Source organism: Ambystoma mexicanum, chromosome 13, assembly GCF_040938575.1.
Source record: "Ambystoma mexicanum isolate Mex_15411 chromosome 13, UKY_AmexF1_1, whole genome shotgun sequence".
NCBI lineage: Eukaryota > Metazoa > Chordata > Amphibia > Caudata > Ambystomatidae > Ambystoma > Ambystoma mexicanum.
Genome location: NC_090938.1, coordinates 202297884 through 202315721, shown reverse-complemented (window position 1 = coordinate 202315721; position 17838 = coordinate 202297884). Strand labels below are relative to the sequence as shown.

The following is a 17838-nucleotide window of genomic DNA, read 5'->3' as shown; positions in this document are numbered from 1 at the left end:
AATTATGGTTAATAATGTAAGGCCTTCTGAGGCTTGTGGGTCTGCTTAGAATCACATGTTTTGCATAGTCTAGCGATCAGTACCTGAATAAGGTACTAAACTAAAGCTAAAGTAGTACCGGTACCTCGAGTTAGTGGAGTGTGCTCTGTGCGAGAACGGTAATGTTCTCTTGAACATTGAATAACAGATTTGGATGCAACTGACAATCCATTTTGAAATAGCCGACTTAGAGACAGGATTCCCTTCTCTTCCTGCAACAAAGGAAATAAACAATTGATCTGCTTTCCTCAATCATTATGTTTTGTTTAGGTAATCCATCACTGCCCTTCTGACGTCTAGTCTATGGAGGGTTCTTTCTGCTGAATTTTGAGGATTTTGAAAGAAGTAGGAAGCACGATGGATTGATTGACATGGAACTTTGAAATAAATATCGGAGAGAAACATGGATGTGTACGTAACACAACCTTGTCTTTGTGAATAATAATACATGATCTTGAGCTGAGAGAGTTTGCTGTTCGCTGATCCTCATAATTGAAGTGATTGCAACAAGAAAAGGAATCTTATAAGTGAGATGTTTAAGACTGGCTTCATGCACTGGCTCAAAGGGGTACCCAATGAGTTTTGTAAGAGCCACATTAAGATCCCGACCAGGAGTAGGATTGGACATATTAGGGTATAGTCTCTTAACCCCCTCCATGAATGTTTTAATCACTGAAAAATGTCCACAATTAGATTTTACTCTGAGATGTGTTATATGCTGAAAGTGCGGCTAGATGAGCTCTAAGGGAATTAAAAACTAAACCTGAATCTAGTAGATAAAGCAAATAGTGTACTATGTGTGAAGGAGATCAATGGGGTTGATGCTGGTGTTTTGCACCACAAAACAAAGCGTTTCCATTTGTTGAAATAGCAGTGTCTTGCATTGGGCTTACGTGCCTCCTTTAAGATGTCCATACCTCTTTGGGGCAGGTTCAAGTGTACACATTCTATGACTTCCGGAGCCAAGCTGCCAAGTTCAATGTTTGTGGACATGGATGAAGTGTTGCGCCCTGATGTTATGAATACATGTTGTAAGGGCACATTTGTTTGACTGGTGGGCAAAGAGACATTCTCAATAAGTGTGAGAACCAAGTTTAACATGCCACATTGGGGCAATTAGGATCATGTTGACGTGTTCCTGGTGCATTTTGTGGATTATCTTGTTTAGAAGTGGTGTTGGGGAGAAAGGCGTATGGAAATATCCCTGACCAACACATCCACAGTACATATTCCCCTTGGACCCTGTCTGGGGATCTCTGGATGCATAATCTTGGCATTGTGCATTTTCTTGTGTTGCAAAGAGTTCTATGTTCGGATGGCTCCATTCTTTGAAGATGTTGTGTAGTATGTCGGGATGTAATTGCCATTCATGCTCTGAGGGAAGTTCTATGTTTCTGCTTAGCACGGCTGCCAGACAGGTGTGACAGGAGGAATATATTGCGTTTCAGTGCCCAATTGCAGATGTTCTGGGCTATTTTGGACAGACCTTGAGAGTGTGCCCCCCCATGTCTGTTTATACGGTACATGGCTGTAGTGCTGTCTGTTAGGACTAGTGCTGTTTTCTCTGTCAGCTGGTGTTAAAATGCTTGCAAAGCTTTGAAACCTGCTAGTAATTCCAGAAGATTGATATGTTTGTTAACGCTTGTGTCCATACGCCGTGCACAGTGTGCTGAAGAACGTGAGCTCCCCACACTGACAGCAATGCATCTGTTGTTAGAGTGGACTTGACTGTGGGGTTAGTTAATGAATTTCCCTTCAAAAAGGTGTTCTTTTGTCGACCACTGCAGTGATTGAATGAGGGAATGCAAAACCACCACTAGATCGTCCCACAGGCTGCATGCTTGCGACCATTGTTTCACTAGCCACTCTTGCATTGGATGCAGGGGCAATGGAGTGTGTAGCACCAAGTAAATGCAGGAAGCCATAATTCCCAGCAAGTGCATTGCCTTTTGGATGGTCATTTGACAAACAGCTACGTATTGAGGAACTTGAAAGAGCATGTTTTGGACCCTCCCATTGGAGGGGAAGACTAGAGCATCTTCCGTCTGAATTAGCGATACAGGAAACTGTTTTACCTGACTCGGAACATGGCTTGATTATTTTCTTGTTGAGAACTCAAACTGAAATAGAAGATTGATGTTCTCTTGAGTGTTCTGTTGACACGGGTGTGGAGTGTCTCCTGTTATTAGCCAGTCATCTAGAAAAGGGTACACTGGAATGGACTGCCTGCACAGGTGGGCTGGCCCCTGTGCGAGCACCTTTGTAAATACCCTTGGGGCTGAGGATATACCGAAGGGAAGTACCTTGAACTGGCAGTGGGTATCTCCCATCTTGAACCTTAGGTATATTCTGTGCGCTGGTGACATTTACATATTAAAGTATGCATCTTTCATGTCCAATGTTGTCATGTAATCCTGTTGCTTCAGAAGTGGAATTACCTCCTGCAGAGTTGTGATCCTGAATTTTTGCAGCTTGACACACGTGTTTGCAGGACGCAGGTCTAAGACAGGGTGCATGCTTAAATCCTTTTTCGGCGCAAAGAAGTATATTGAATAAATATCTTTGTTTACTTCTTGAAGTGGAACCAGCTCTATCAGTCCCTATTGTAGTAGCGTTAGTATTTCTGCGTATACAATAAAGTGATGCTCTTGCGCCATTCTTGTTGATCTCAGCGGATGGTGGCGAGGTGTTTCCAGGAATTCGATAGATAACACCCATTGATAACACCCATTGGCCTGATGTTATGCCCTCCTATGCGTGGGTGAAATGAATAATGCAACCCCCTACTGGGGAAGCATGGAAGGGAACCTGTATTGGTATGTCATTTTCAGGAGGGGGCAAGGGGGAGCCTCTAATGGCTGCACTTCTGCTCCAACTCTTGCCTTAAACCTCTTTGTTGTGGGGTTTGAAAAGAGGAAGTTTGGCCCTGAGAAGTGTACCACAGGGAGGGGATTGGCCCAAACGCTGACTGGGTGCACCCGATAAACCCTTGGCTTTGAAAGGAATTCCTGGTATTAAACACCCCGCGTTGAACGTAGGGTTTATTAGTAATTTGACCTAAGGTCTTTAAGGTCTTATGTTCCTTTTTAACTGGTTGTAGTACGTTATCCACCACCTTGCCAGACAAGACCAAGGACCTCATTATGAGAGTGACAGTCTGGAAACAAGGGTGCCAGTAAGCCTACTGGGACCCTTGTTTCTGGACCGCCACACTCTGAGTCTGCCAGCCGGGGCCCTGCACCCACCTGGCCCGACCCTGCTGGGCGCAGCGGCCCCGGTAGACAGACTGATCACAGAAGCACCGGCACTGTTAGTAACGGTACATGTGCTTCTGTGAACCCATTCCCATGGAGTCTTTAGGACTCCATGGGAATAGGGACTAACATTTTTCAGCACGTAGCTTCCTGGGTCCACCGGCACTTGTAATGTAAAATGTTACGAATCTGATGGCAACCCACCGGAATCACCGGCAGGGTTCCTGCTGGACTCGTAATCAGGCCCAAAGTCTTGTATAGGCATGTTGATGAGGGTGGCCTGCGTCTCAGGCTTAAAACCTGAATTGCGAAGCCAGGAATGCTGTTTCAACAAGGCACTCTGCTCAATTCTGCCTGCCGTTTCAGCAGAATCTAGGGTGTTTTTAAGGATGTTCAGGGCCACCTGTTTTCCCTCTTCAACAATATGATGCAAATGTGACTTAATCGGTTCAGGGATTGAATCTAAATGATTTTGCACTGAGTCCGATTATGCACTGTTGTAACGAGTGAGCAACGTAATGTTGTTCGCTATGCGAGTAGAAACATCTGCAGATGGGGCTACCATCTTCCCAAGGGTGTAAAGCCTTTTACACTCTTTATCAGGCGATTCTTCCGCATTAGATAATGGGACGCCTGCCCATTACCCGGTAGTAGTGATAGAAAGAGGGTCTGTTGGAGTGCGTTTAAAAACTTTTTCTTCGCTAGGGTTAACAGCATGCCTAAGGGATGGTGTAGTTAGTGAGGGTTTAACTCCCTTCCTTATGGACAGAAGCAATGGTATAGACTGAGTGGCCGCTTTTTTCTCATTTAAAATATCGTCCACAAAGTCTGTGTCTTAAACAGACTAGTGGGTTTGTATTTTAAAATGATTAGCTGCTTTCTTAAGCAGATGATTGAATGAAAGTTGGTTGTCAATTTGAAATGTGGAACCCCGTTCAGCAGTGATTTCGGGAGACTGTAAAATAGTAACGTCTGGGGCGTCGGGGTCATAGTAGGTAGGATCACTAGGATCTTCATACCATATTCCCATGTCACCCTGATCTTCATCACCATGATCATCCTTGTGATCATGGAATACGTCATGCTGTGGCTCCTTTAAGGATATTTGGCGTGTTACAGCGCAGAGTACAGCACTACTGCACAGGTAGCAATTTTTTTTATGCAGCACCACCACAAGGGTGCGGTGCATTGCTATATGTGTTACCAGATTAACAAGGAAAGACAGGCTATTCAGTCAAAAACGATTTTAACATATAAGATGCAAATCTATTTTTACAGTTAAAAGCACACGTGCACATTCAAAAATGCACACTATTTTTTACCTGAAATGCCTATGGTGCAAGAGACACATTTGAAAATTAATAACTAACATTACTCATAAATAACCTGACTAATAAAAATTGAATTTAACATAACCCACTAATAAAAATGTGTCTCCACTGCAGAAATAGGCCTACTCTGAAAGTGAACTTTTAAACGCACATTCATTTTTTTTTGTTTTCTCTGCTGCTCTGTCCACATAACTACAGGAAGCAAAAGGGCTCGAAAGAACAGGAAACCAGTTGGTTACAAAGTATTACTATAAAAATGAGCCATTGTGTAGAGAGGGAGGAGATGGCATGATTGATTCTGATTGGAGCAGCGTCATAGCAAGTATCATGCTAGAGGCAGTGATTAGGGTTTTGCTGAGGGGAGTTTGAGGAGAGAAGGACAGTGGAGATTTGGAGAGCTGGGAGAAGAACCTGTTTTTTCCTGGTTGGAGCATTTCTGCTGAAAAAGCTGAGAGTTCCAGGCAATGACCCCGGTTTGAGAATGAAAGGCGCTCCTTTTCACTGGGGTTAATCTTCAAGGGAGCCACATTCAGAAAGAGAACAGCTGAAGAAAACTCGGGCTGAACAGATAAGGTAATTACATAAGTGTGGGAGCTGAGTGTGTACGAGAATATTCAGTCAGAGTAGGAAAGGAGATTCCGGTGCCTTAATCACATGTTAATGTTGCAAATCGAGTTCTTTTCTCCGCCACTCTCTTTTCAGTGTATCACAGAAAATGCTGTTACTGTGCTATTTTATTTATTTCTGTAAAGAGTGAGATCGTGTTTAAATGCAACTTTTATAATACAGAAAAATATTTGAAAGCAGACGGGTGGTGTATTTTATATTTACCAATACAGTGCTGATGATGAGGGGAGATTTTTAAACAGTGCAATTGTCATTTTAAGACAGATGTGTGCATGATCATATTCAGTATGGACAGTTGAGAGTGATTGTTTGTAGCATAGCTCGTTGGAGGTACATGAGCCAACGGGAAGAGGGACTCTCTGGACATAGTTCCCTACCATATATAAGGTAGTGGAAATTACCACAAAATTACCACATATAGCTCTCTGTCGTAAATAAGTCAGTGAGATCGCCCATGGTGGCACACTAACACTAACACTGAAAATGTGGTATTCCTGAAATGTAGGTCTGAGGTCTCTCTAGTGATTACACGAAAAATCTAAGCAAAGATAAGGGATTCTGGACATTGGGGCCACAAATAAAACAAGGGAATTATGCTCACCAAAATACCACCAACCACGCATACCAACCACGCATACCAAATATGCATGTCTGGGTGCTGAAATAATGCATGTCCACTGTATTATTGTTGCACATGGCCCAATCTGAATACAAGGAGTGATTATTGCTAAGTTATTTTTCGGCGGTAATAAAATACCGTCAGGCCCCAAATCTCCACAAAATACCCTACACTCCTCAGTTACATCAATGACGGTATGAGTGGGCGATGTGTGTAATGTGTGTAAACTAGGAGACTCTGCTAGTGGTTCTCCTTCTGCTAGTAGAGACTTCTGTCTTAGAGGGTAGCATTCCATAAAGGTTACAAAGGAAGATACCTTGTCCATTGTCTCCTCAAAACATTCCCTGGACCATCAACCTATTCTGGGAGTTTCTGCAAGTGGAAAAATGATAGCTTCTGGATTAACACTCTGCTTTCTCTTATGTAAATATTGGGATAAAGTAGAGGTGGCCCAAGGTCTGGGGTCTTTAGTGTAGAGAGTGTTATAGACACACTTGTAACAGGTATACAAGCTAGGGCAGTCTCTGGAGGCTTCGTGAGAACTTCCTGTGTTTTTTCCTGTGTTGATAGTAGGTTTTTGTGTTTTCAGTGGGTGATTCGACTGATGCGAAACATGTTCCATCTAAGGTTTTTGCACTCCAATTGGTGCCTGTTTTTCTTTTACTGCCATGCACTGGACGCAAAAGCAGAAGTGCAGCGGGCTTATGACGCGTAGTGTCAGAATGCCTCGAAGTGCCTTCTGTTGCAGCGTGGCCTTTTATTGATGGATCCATCGAAGAATAGCTAGGGTATGTGTGTTTATGATGCTTGCGCCCCAATGAAGAGTGTGCTTATGTATGCCTTTGTCGCCAGTTGTTGTCCCCATAGCAGTGCACTGGACCTGCCTACCGGGGCTGGGGACTGACACACAGGAGTCTCTTTACTCCTCTTGGATGTCTTTGGCATCTGAAACGGAGCCTTAGCTGCCTTTGTCTTCCTCATCTGATGCAAGTGGTCCGGTGGGGGGGTTCCAGATTCGTCCTACATGACGTAGTCTGCCCACCCTCTAGTACATTTTTCTTTGAGCATCTTGGCTGAAACATGACACACAATGCCTCTCTGGATGATCACAGGAAAGACAGTGGTTACACACTACGAGTGTCTTTCCATGGAAATGTCTAATTGCATGGCGGGCAGAATTAACAAGGAGTTCTTTCTATAATTACATGTAAAAGTAAAAGCAGCCAGACACATGTAGCAAAAAGAGGAAGTGAGAGGATGCATTCTCCAGGAGATATGGATAATGTTCAGTGCCCCCACTCTTGCTACTGCAAGGCCGAAAACTGGTGTAAGTTGAAGCCAGTCATGGAGACGTGGAAGAAATCGTCGAAGTCTTCAGTCGATGGTATTGAATATCGCTTGTCGAAACATGCATTGAGTATGTGTCCGTCGAAAGACGCGATATATTGACTATTAACTTAATTAACAATATAAAAGTAGCGAAAGTTATAGAGCCTGCATAAGTGTGACCGACCACCGTGGTGGAAAAAAACAATCTGAGGGACCTCAACACGTGAAGGACCATGGGTACAGTCCATGTCACACTAGGGATAGCATTACAAACACGCCCAGTCGACGTCCCTTTTCGAACTTCGAAAACAAGTCATGCAATACTCTGCACCTACCACTAGATGTCGGCTATGCAAAGCATGTGATTCTAAACGTATCCAAAAGCCTCAGAAATATTTCTATATATTCATTTTTAATTGAAAAGTTAATTAGGAGATAAGCTCATTTTTCAGGAACATATCGAACGTGGAAAGTGAGATAATTGTGCAAGGATTTCATAATCTCTCTTTTAACAGGTTTGGCTCGAAGTTGGCCATTAGGTGCAGGAAAAAGACAAATTGTATTCCCAGATCCTAGCGAGTCAACCAGTGCCCTCTGCCCATTGTGTTACCAAATAAGGGAGGGTTCTCCAGAACTTTGTTGTCACATGCAACCAATTTGTAACCAAGGAACCCATAACATGGTACTCCCCGGCTCCAAGCAGCTCTAAAACAAACTGCTTCTCAGTCCCTTGCTTTCTCCTACACTACCGAGTCTTCATAGCATCATCCTATGGTTTACTCACCGGGACATCTTCCTGCGCTTCCTTTCTTCCGCTTTGGCTTTCTGTGCAGCGGTCAAACTCTTCGCTTCGGCCAGATTGTCCACAGCGATGGCCAGGAAGACGTTCAGCAGAATATCTGGAGGAGAAACATTGCTAAGGAATGACTGCGCCACTGGGCATGCTCAAGGCATGCCCATGAAAGGGAGCACTGGCCTTTGGTGTGAAGCTTAGCATTCCATCGAACACATCCAATTTTGCAACAATATTCAGCTTTGTGCACAACTTTGCAGTGTGGACTCAAGGCCTCAATTTCCCTTTGTGATGCAAATCACTGGCACCCCTCCCCCCCCCAAGCAGCATGCTGTCAGCCCCCCCGCATCGTTGTGTTGGGGCCGGCCGCCGTTGCGGCCGTAACGTAATGACGTCCAGGATGTGACGTCAGGGGAAGGGAAGGGACGCGAGGGGAGTTCGGCAGTTGCCGCCACAGGTTGAATAAAGGAAGGTTGTATGCATATCTGGCTCCCGCGTGTTATTGCAGCGAGGCCTCTGTGCGCGGCGTATGACTCAGGCTACGGCCTGACAATGGCGACGAGGAAGTACGGCCCACTAGTGCCGTGTTGAGGTCCGCAATCGTGCGGTTCGGCGCGTCGGCGCACCTCCACAACGCTCGACAGCGGGGAGCCGCCAGCGTCCGACGGCAGCTTCGGACCACGCTGTGACCCCGGACCGCGGGTCAGCACACCCCCACCGCAGGTGCGCGGGAACAAAGCCCACCGTCAGAGGCACGTCGGTCGGCGGCAAGCGGGTCAAGATGTCGGACCCTGCAAGCACGCCTGCCTCATCCACAGGAGGGGCAAGCACCGCAGCAGCCTCGCCAGGAGGTGGCGATGGTAATCAAGGCCACAATCTGCCCACTCACACGGAAGGAGGAGCAGCGCAGGTGATGCATATGCCAAATCCCTTCGAAATTAGAGACACGTCAAATCTGGGGCCCCGATGGACGATATGGCTCAGGGACTTCAAATTCTACACGTGAGCGATAGGGCTAACCGATGACGCAAGGTTGAAGAACACGCTGTTCATGGCAGTTGGGCCTGCAGTAAGGGACGTAGCCGGAGAGCTACTCAACGTCGACACAGTTACATACGGCGAACTCCATGCCAAATTATCTGACTACTTCGCTCCACACACAAACGTCGACTATGAACGTCACGTGTTCCACACGACCAAGCAAGAAAAGGGCGAATCCATCGACAATTTCGTGATGCGCCTGCGCATAAAACTAAAACATTGTGAATTCCACAGATATTCAAACGAAGAAGCCCTCAGATCACAAGTGATCGCGGGATGCCACTCGCAACCTTTTCGTAAACAACTCCTGCAGAAACAAAGGTCACTCGAAGAGATCCTAGCACTGGCTCGCATGGAGGCCGCCGTCGACTCGCAACTGGACAACCTGGGGAAAGTCACCATACAACAACCAGGAGAACACGCAGAATCTGTCAACAAGCTCCACACAAGCCCCAGCCAGGGAGGGAGACGCACAGAGGCCACCTGCTACAAGTGCGGTTACGAATATCCGCACGCCGGGGAGTGCCCGGCCCTGGGACAACAATGCGCTGCATGCGGAGGCATGGACCACTTCAGGGCCACGTGCAAGAATGCCCCAGTGAACGCACAGGGCAGACCCCGAACACAAGAGAGATGCCGATATAGTCGGCAGAGCCCGCCCAGACCCAGAGGAGAGAGTGACAGGAAGCCGACGAAAAGGGAGGACAGCAGCAGATCCAGCCACTACTCCCGGGACGACAGGCGCTCGTCAGAGGACACGCGACGCTCCCACAGAAGACGATGCGTCCGCTACATAGAAACACGATCCCCCACCAGCAGCGACACCCGGTCCTCAGGGGTGACCAGAGGAAAAAGGGCTACGTGTGGGCCGTCAAGACTAACACGACAGCCACACAGCACAGACCTATTCTCACATTAAATGTAAACAACACACCAGTGAAGTTTCTCATAGACACCGGGGCCAAGGTGAATATCATTAATGAACAAACATATGAAGCACTGACTCCACCTCCCAAAATCAAGAGGGCCGAGATAGACATTTACCCGTATGGATCCACGACGCCCCTACCGTGCAAAGGCACAATAACAGCGTGGTGCACCCACAAAGACCACTCCGCGAGAATCCCGCTACACATCCTCAAAACTGAAGCCGATAGCGGCTGCATCCTAAGCTTCCGGACAGCCGTGGAGATGGGCCTGGTACACATCCTCTATCAGCTGATGGCCCACAACACCTTCCCTAAATTATTCCACGGCCTAGGAAAACTAAAGCACCGGAAAGTACACCTGCATATAGACCCACTCATCAAACCAGTAGCCCAACACTACCGTGGGATTCCATTTAACATTCAAAGACAAGTGGAAGAAGAACTTGACAAACTGATCAAGATGGATGTTATTGAACCAGTGTCAGGGCCCACCCCCTGGGTCTCACCCATCGTCCCAGTCCCCAAGAAGTCACCGGACGGGTCCATCCGTCTGTGCATCGACATGCGCAGAGCAAACACCGCCATCGAGAGAGAGAGACACCAGGCGCCCAGGATCACAGATATGATCCATCTCTTACACGGATCAAGGGTTTTCTCAAAACTGGACCTGACGAAAGGACATCATCAGATCGAAATTGCAGCCGAATCCAGATATATCACCACGTTCGTCACCCACCTTGGGCTATTTCAATACAAAAGACTCAGCTTCGGCATCTCGTCGGCGGCTGAAATCTTCCAAGAAGAGATTCACAAAGTAATTCGACATATCCCAAACTGTCTGAACTATTCAGATGACGTCCTGGTATATGGCAAAACGCATGAAGAACACGACAGGGCGCTACACAAAGTATGTCAGGCGATGGAAGAGGCCGGCCTCACACTAAAAAAGGCGAAGTGTGAATTCTCCAAGGGATCCTTGAGATTTTTCGGTCACATCTTCTCAGGGAAAGGCATGAGGCCGGACCCAGAAAAAGTAGAAGCTCTGAACTCTGCCACCCCCCCCCGTGAACACAACAGATCTGCGCTCGTTCCTGGGCCTAGCTAGCTATTGCTCTAGATACCTAAAGGACTATGCCACAGTCAGCAACCCCCTTCGACTGCTCACGCGAAAGGACACACCGTTCGTGTGGTCGAAGGAGTGTCAAGAGGCGTTCGAAGCCATCAGGAACGCCATTTCACAGGCAGAGGACATGGCGTACTTTGATGCCCGACTTGACACTGAGGTGATTGTAGATGCCAGCCCGGTAGGCCTTGGTGCCATCCTGACACAAAAAGATCCGGAAGAACCACGAAATGTTCACATAGTCGCATACGCCAGCAGGAGTCTGACAACCACAGAACAGGCATACTCCCAGGCAGAGAAGGAGAGCTTGGCGGTAGTATGGGCCTGCGAGTACTTTCACCTGTTCCTCTTCGGCAAAAGATTCACAATAGTCACGGATCACCAGGCCCTCCTGACCATCTACGGAAACCCCAAAGCCGTTATGCCACCAAGGATAGCCAGATGGGGCCTGAGGCTCCAAGACTACCAGTTCACGGTAAAACATCAGCCCGAAAAGGAGGACAATCCAGCCGACTACCTTTCCCGTCACCCAGCGGCATCCACGGTGTCTCAACCCTCCATCGTGGATGCGTACATTAACATTGTCATTCATCACCTACAGCCGCTGCCCATAGGATGGGCAGAGATAGCAGCTCAGTCGGAATCGGATCCTGCTCTACTCATCGTCAGACATTGCCTACTAACAGACAAAAGGGCCCTCATGAGGCAGCAAGCGAAGGAGGAAGCGGACAAAGTCAAGGAAGAGGTAAAGGGGTTACATCTAGTCCGGGACGAACTGACAGTGGTGGAGGGCATGGTACTACTAAAAGGGTGCAAGGTCGTCATTCCAAGGACACTCCGGGAGAGGACGATACACCTGGCCCATGAAGGACATCGCGGGGCAGTGGCCACGAAACGACTTCTCCGGCAGAAGGTGTGGTTCCCACAGCTCGACAGCCTAGTAGAAGCCATTGTAGGAGGATGCCACATCTGCGCTCAGGTAGCCCCGCCGCCACACCCGAATCCGTTACAAATGTCACCGCTTCCCACTAAAGTGTGGGAGGAGCTAGCAGTGTATCTGTTCGGGCCATTGAATGATGGCACGCACGTCGTGGTACTCATGGACGAACATTCGAGATACCCCGACGCCCAGATCGTGGAAAGCAGTGCAACATCGAACGTTATCCCCGCCCTCGACAGGATGCTGTCAGCGTACGGGATCCCCAAAGTTATAAAGTCAGACAACGGTCCCACCTTCATAAGTCACGAGTTTCAAAAATTCACACGATACATGGGATTCCAACATCAAAGGATAACACCCTGATGGCCTCAGGCAAATGGCATGGTCGAAAGATTCATGACCAACATCAAGAGAACTCTACAGATTGCCCACATCCAAAATAAACCCTTCGAGCAGGCCCTCAATCAACTGCTCAGGGAGTACCGTCACACGCCACACAGCACCACAGGCATATGCCCGGCAGACCTGCTATTCCGGAGGCCGATCACCACAAGGCTACCAGAGGACCCAAGACCCAAGGGTGCGACAAGCCTTGAACGAGAAGCAAGAGTCAATGACGAGAGGAACAAAGCGCAAATGAAGGAAGCAACGGACAGAAAGAGAAGGGCGCGAGAAAACCTCATGTAGCCAGGTGACGAGGTATGGGTCAGACAACCCAAACACAGAAAGGAAGAAGCAACCTTCGCACCCACCCCCCTCGTCATCACTCATAAGAAAGGAACGATGGTCACAGCACAAAGAAGTGACTGCACGTCCATAACCCGAAACAGCTCCCAGTTTAAGCGGGTAAGGCCCCACCGTGGAGAGCGGTGGGAATGGGACAGAGACAGTGACGAGAATGGTCCGTCAGAGGAGCCCTACCAAGGAGACGCCTAGGAGTCGGAGACTGAAAAGGACAGCGCAACCCCTGCCAGAGACAGTGCGACACCGTGCGGGGCGAGACGCCCTCAGAGGAGTCGCATCAAGCCACTTCGCCTTATAGAAGAAATGGGGTAAGGCGACAGGAGCACCCCGCAGGTTAAAAAGGGGGGAGATGTCAGCCCACCCGCATCGTTGTGTTGGGGCCGGCCGCCGTTGCGGCCGTAACGTAATGACGTCCAGGACGTGACGTCAGGGGAAGGGGAGGGACGCAAGGGGAGTTCGGCAGTTGCCGCCACAGGTTGAATAAAGGAAGGTTGTATGCATATCTGCTCCCGCGTGTTATTGCAGCGAGGCCTGCGCGCGCGGCGTATGACTCAGGCTACGGCCTGATTGTAATCACTGACTGTTTTTCCAATCCACTTGCTGCACAAAGACATTCCCTGCAGCTAAGATATGAAAGCCTCCCAGGTCCTTTTGACCGGCCCATGAAAGGATACAGTTGCCGCAGACAAAGAGGATGATGAAGTATATGCAGACGAGCACTCCTGGGAAGGTGGGCCCTCCATAGGCTAAGATTCCATTGTACATCACAGTGTTCCACTCTTCTCCAGTGAGGATCTGCAACAGGGGCAAAGTGGGTTAGCTTCAGACTTCTCCACCCCATCACACAAACAACTAGCTGGCCATTTGCCCTGTAAGTTACAACATAAACCCCATTACTCAATCCAGAAATGATCTACAGTAGGGCTGGGCTTGTTATGTTATGTTAAAGGTATTTGTACCGCGCACCGTCACCAACGGAATTGGTCCCCAGGCGCTCTGCCGGATCTGTAATCAAGAATGTGGGATGGGTTAGTAAGGTGAAGAGGGAGCAGGATAGTGGGAGGAGTAGTGTTCTATTGGCAGCTTCAACTCGATGTGCACCGGGTGCTGAGCTTTGGTGTGAGTATCGGATCGGCGTCAGTCCTCGTGTGCTGTTGGTGCGGTTTATGTGTTGTTGTGGTGTGGTGAAGTGCGTGCGGCTTGTTGTGCTAGAGATGGTTCAGTTAGTTAGGTATGCAGAAAGATTCAGCTTTTTTGGTTAGTGGGTTATATGACATTGAACATATTAACTTTCACAGGTCTGTCTAAGTGTGGCACTTTCTTTTCATTTTGTAATCTCTTATTTACATTTTTTTTTAAAAGGTAACAACAAACAAATAAACAACACACAAGTAAACAACACACAACTAACATATGCAATTCAGCAGAATAAAACCGTTTGTCAAACTAAAGAACAACAAAATGCATTTAGAGTTTCAGGATATCCCCAGTACACGTTGCTATGCCATGTTCTGTTATTGCCTTTTAAGCTACGTCTAACCATCACCAAAGTAGTTTCAGAGAGCCTAGACTTGTCCATGTGTGGGAACAAATCAGAATGTAAAATGTCTTTTTGGCGTAGCCGCCCACCAATCATTAGGGAGGTGCCAAGAGGCTACGCTAAGCAGCACATTGGCCAGCAGCCAGTCTATATGCACAGCTAGACCTACCAGCGCCCGACCCTGAAGCAAATACGGGACTGCATGTAAATCTTGCCCAGGTACACCTGGGCACTTGTATCTTGGGCCAAATGCTGGCACAGGACTAGCTGGTCGAGGTACAGCGTATCTAATTCCTGTGCATGCCAGAGCACTCACAGGACTGTCAGCTCAGTTCACCGGCTTCTGCTCCCAACAGCCAAGGTGCCAGGAGCAGGAAGGTTAAAACCCTCTGCCCATGTTGGCCATAAGAAGGGGTTGGAATGCTGCCACTGAGGTTAGCTCGCAGGGCCAGAACGTTAATTAAATGGAGAGAGCGAGATCATTACGAGTGTGCCAGTCGGCAACAATAGTGCTGATAAGCCTACCGGCACCGTTGTTACCGGACCGACACACTCCAAGTTATGCGGGTGCCGTCCCAGCTGCCAGGTCAGACCTGGCGGGCAGGACGGCACCCTCCCGCAGACTTTGACGGAAGCAACAGCACTGTTGCGCACAGTGCCGGTGCTTCCGTCCTCCACATTCCCATAGTGTCCTATGGGACTCAAATGGGAATGGGGATTTACGAATGGCGCCGCCTCATTTACAGAACCAGAGGCTGTAATGCCCTGCCGGAATCATAATGGGGGGGGGGTGTGGGTGGGTGTGTATGGGTGTGGGTGTGGGTGTGGGTGTGTGTGTGTGTGTGTGTGTGTGTGTGTGTGTGTGTGTGTTAATCATTGCTGCTGTGTGAGTGGGATTGTACACAATTCGAGCATGTAGTGGGTGGTATATCCAGCCGCATAACAGGTAGTGTTTGTTTGTTTTGAGGGTGAGGGAGGGATGTTGCACTGTGAAACTGGCATGGGGATTTTCTGTGAGTTGTCTTAATTCCTGTTAAAATGCTTGTGGCGCATTATTAACTAGCCCAGGGTGTGAATTCAATTCCCTGAAAAATACTTCCAAATATTGTTCATTCCACTTTTGTATTTATTTCCCTGTGCACTGTGTCATCTATTGCTCGAGTGTCAGGACAGAAGCATACATGGGTCTAGTAGGTGCACAGTCTTTCTATTGAGCAAGTAGCTTTCATTTGGACCATACATGATTTGATTTAGATAAACGCTCATATGTACTGTTGATGACCTGGCATCTGAAGGATTGAAATATGTCATGTGTTACCCCATGGGACGTCCTGAAAATCCTATGGATGTTTGTCAATTTCCAGTTAATGGTGTCGTGTAAAATGCACCAATCTGACCCATTGAGTCTTCTTCTTTCACTTAGCTCACTGCAACAAATTTGAGCAACTAATCACAGAACTTTCCTCTATCAGTTTATTGATATTTTTATTTGTTTATGAGTTTCGGCTCTCTTATATCCAAAATTCAGGATCAGACTAACTCCCCAACGTGCAATGCCGGACGATGACTAACTCTCCCATAAATCTTAACGTGATCGATACACTTGTCTCTGTGACTTACCTGAAAGACACTGATGAGAGCCTGCGGGAAGTTGTCGAAGTTGCTCCTGCGGACCTCCAAGTCCTCGAAATTGAACTTCCCGCCAAACAGCTGCATTCCCAGGAGAGAGAAGATGATCATGAAGAGGAAGACGAGCAGCAGCAAGGATGCGATGGAGCGCACCGAGTTCAGGAGCGAGGCGACCAGGTTACTCAACGAGGTCCAGTACCTGGGGATCGGATCAGCGGAGGACACAGGTAAGTAGCCACAAGAGAGCGGCAACCTGCATATGCACCCTAAAAAAAGATCTTGGCATGCACCCAACTGTGCATTCTACACAATAGTTAAAAGGGCATTACACAATGAAATTGCCTAACCAAATTATACTGCAAGATACCAACTGTAAATTTACACAAGAAATACAGGTTACCCAACTATATGCAACCCCACGAAAAAGGATACCCATGCATTATAATAGAGCAAAAAGATGCCCAACTGTGCATTACCTACGATATAAAGCACCCTCCCGGTTCATTTTAATTATTATAATTGTTTTTTTTATAACACGCTTAACATCGAAGAGGTTTCTAAACGCTGACCCGGGATTGGAGCCTGTGTCGTTTTGCTGACAAGATGAGCGCATTGCCACTGAACAATACTACCGGTGTGTAATTGTACAAGACAATAACAAATTATTCAGCACTTGTTATCATAGCTTTGACGTTTAACACATGAGCATATAATAGGTGTTACTGTTACCGAAAGGCAATTACAAGGTACCCCCAACAAATTTCCACATAAAACAGGGCTTATCTGTGTGGCATAAAAGCGCATGTGGAATCTGTCATCCATGGCAAAGGCATACACCCCATGTCTTATAACTTTTGGCCTGTGGGACTAAATTTAATTTTCCAAACAAATTGTTTGGCTCTTGCTCCCCAAAATTGGAAAATTCTGTGGAAATCCGTATTACGCTTTTCCCTGTTTGCATTGGTTTTCCCATAGGGAAAAGAGGCCATGTGTTGCCGAAAACACAGCACAAATCACTGGACACATTTTTGCGAAATGAGAAACAATTTGGGCACAGAGCACTGAATGAAATCCTTTCTTGGTTTGGCGTAAATCCGGAGAGTGGGTGCCCCGAGATTGAGATCAGGATTGCGATTGTAATTTAATGTGAATCAAAAGAGTAAATACTTGAAAAAAAATAGTAAATAGTGTGATATGGCAAGCACAGTTTTATTTATTTATTTATTTATTAGATTGGATATTTATAAGACGCTTTTACAACAAGACAGGGTTTCAAAGCACCCCAAGGCAAGGGAAGGGAACAAGGTAGCAAATAGACTAGGCCTTGTGACATTTCATAGTGGGCAAGTGCAGTGAAAAGAAAAAAGAAAGAAAAAGGGGTGTGGATAAGTGCTATTGGGGTCCCCCAGGGGAGGAGGTGCCCATTGGGGGGGGCAACAGGTAAGTGCATGGGTGGAGACATCCCAGGTGAAGAGGGAGGTCTACCGCCCAACAGGTAAGTGCAGGGCGGAGGCAAAACAGCCAACATGTGGGTTTGGACCCAGAGGGCAGTGCAGGGGGGGTGCTGGTGGCGATTGGGCAGAAGGCCAGGGCCCTAAATATTTTAGTTGGGGGGAAGGGAAGCATTTTAAGTGAATTTAGGAAGCAATCCCAAATCTAATATCCTTACAAAAAAATATAGGGATAATTTCCTGAAACCAAGTGAAACGTTTGAGAGGCTGGTATTAGATCGATTTTGTGCTTTGGGGGCATGGGATTGGGCAAAAATGTTGAGTTCCTCCTTGCTTAGAGAACATAACGTATGTCACAGAAGAGCAAGTAATGCCAAAGTGCGTTTTCATTATTCCTTGCTTTGATTGGACATGCATTTCATGCGATTTAAGAATGAAGATTTCGATTC

General features: G+C 47.3%; 1 protein-coding gene across 1 annotated transcript in view; it reads right to left on the bottom strand.

Annotated features, from left to right (window-relative positions):
* The window catches only part of CACNA1S (calcium voltage-gated channel subunit alpha1 S), a 596588-nt gene that overhangs the window by 274969 nt on the left and 303781 nt on the right, over positions 1 to 17838 (bottom strand). The window contains exons 12-14 of the mRNA XM_069633644.1: positions 15930 to 16137; positions 13444 to 13564; positions 7984 to 8098 (exon numbers count right to left, since the gene is read on the bottom strand). Of these exons, the coding sequence (XP_069489745.1) occupies positions 7984 to 8098; positions 13444 to 13564; positions 15930 to 16137 (444 nt within the window). The remainder of the gene's footprint in view (positions 1 to 7983; positions 8099 to 13443; positions 13565 to 15929; positions 16138 to 17838) is intronic.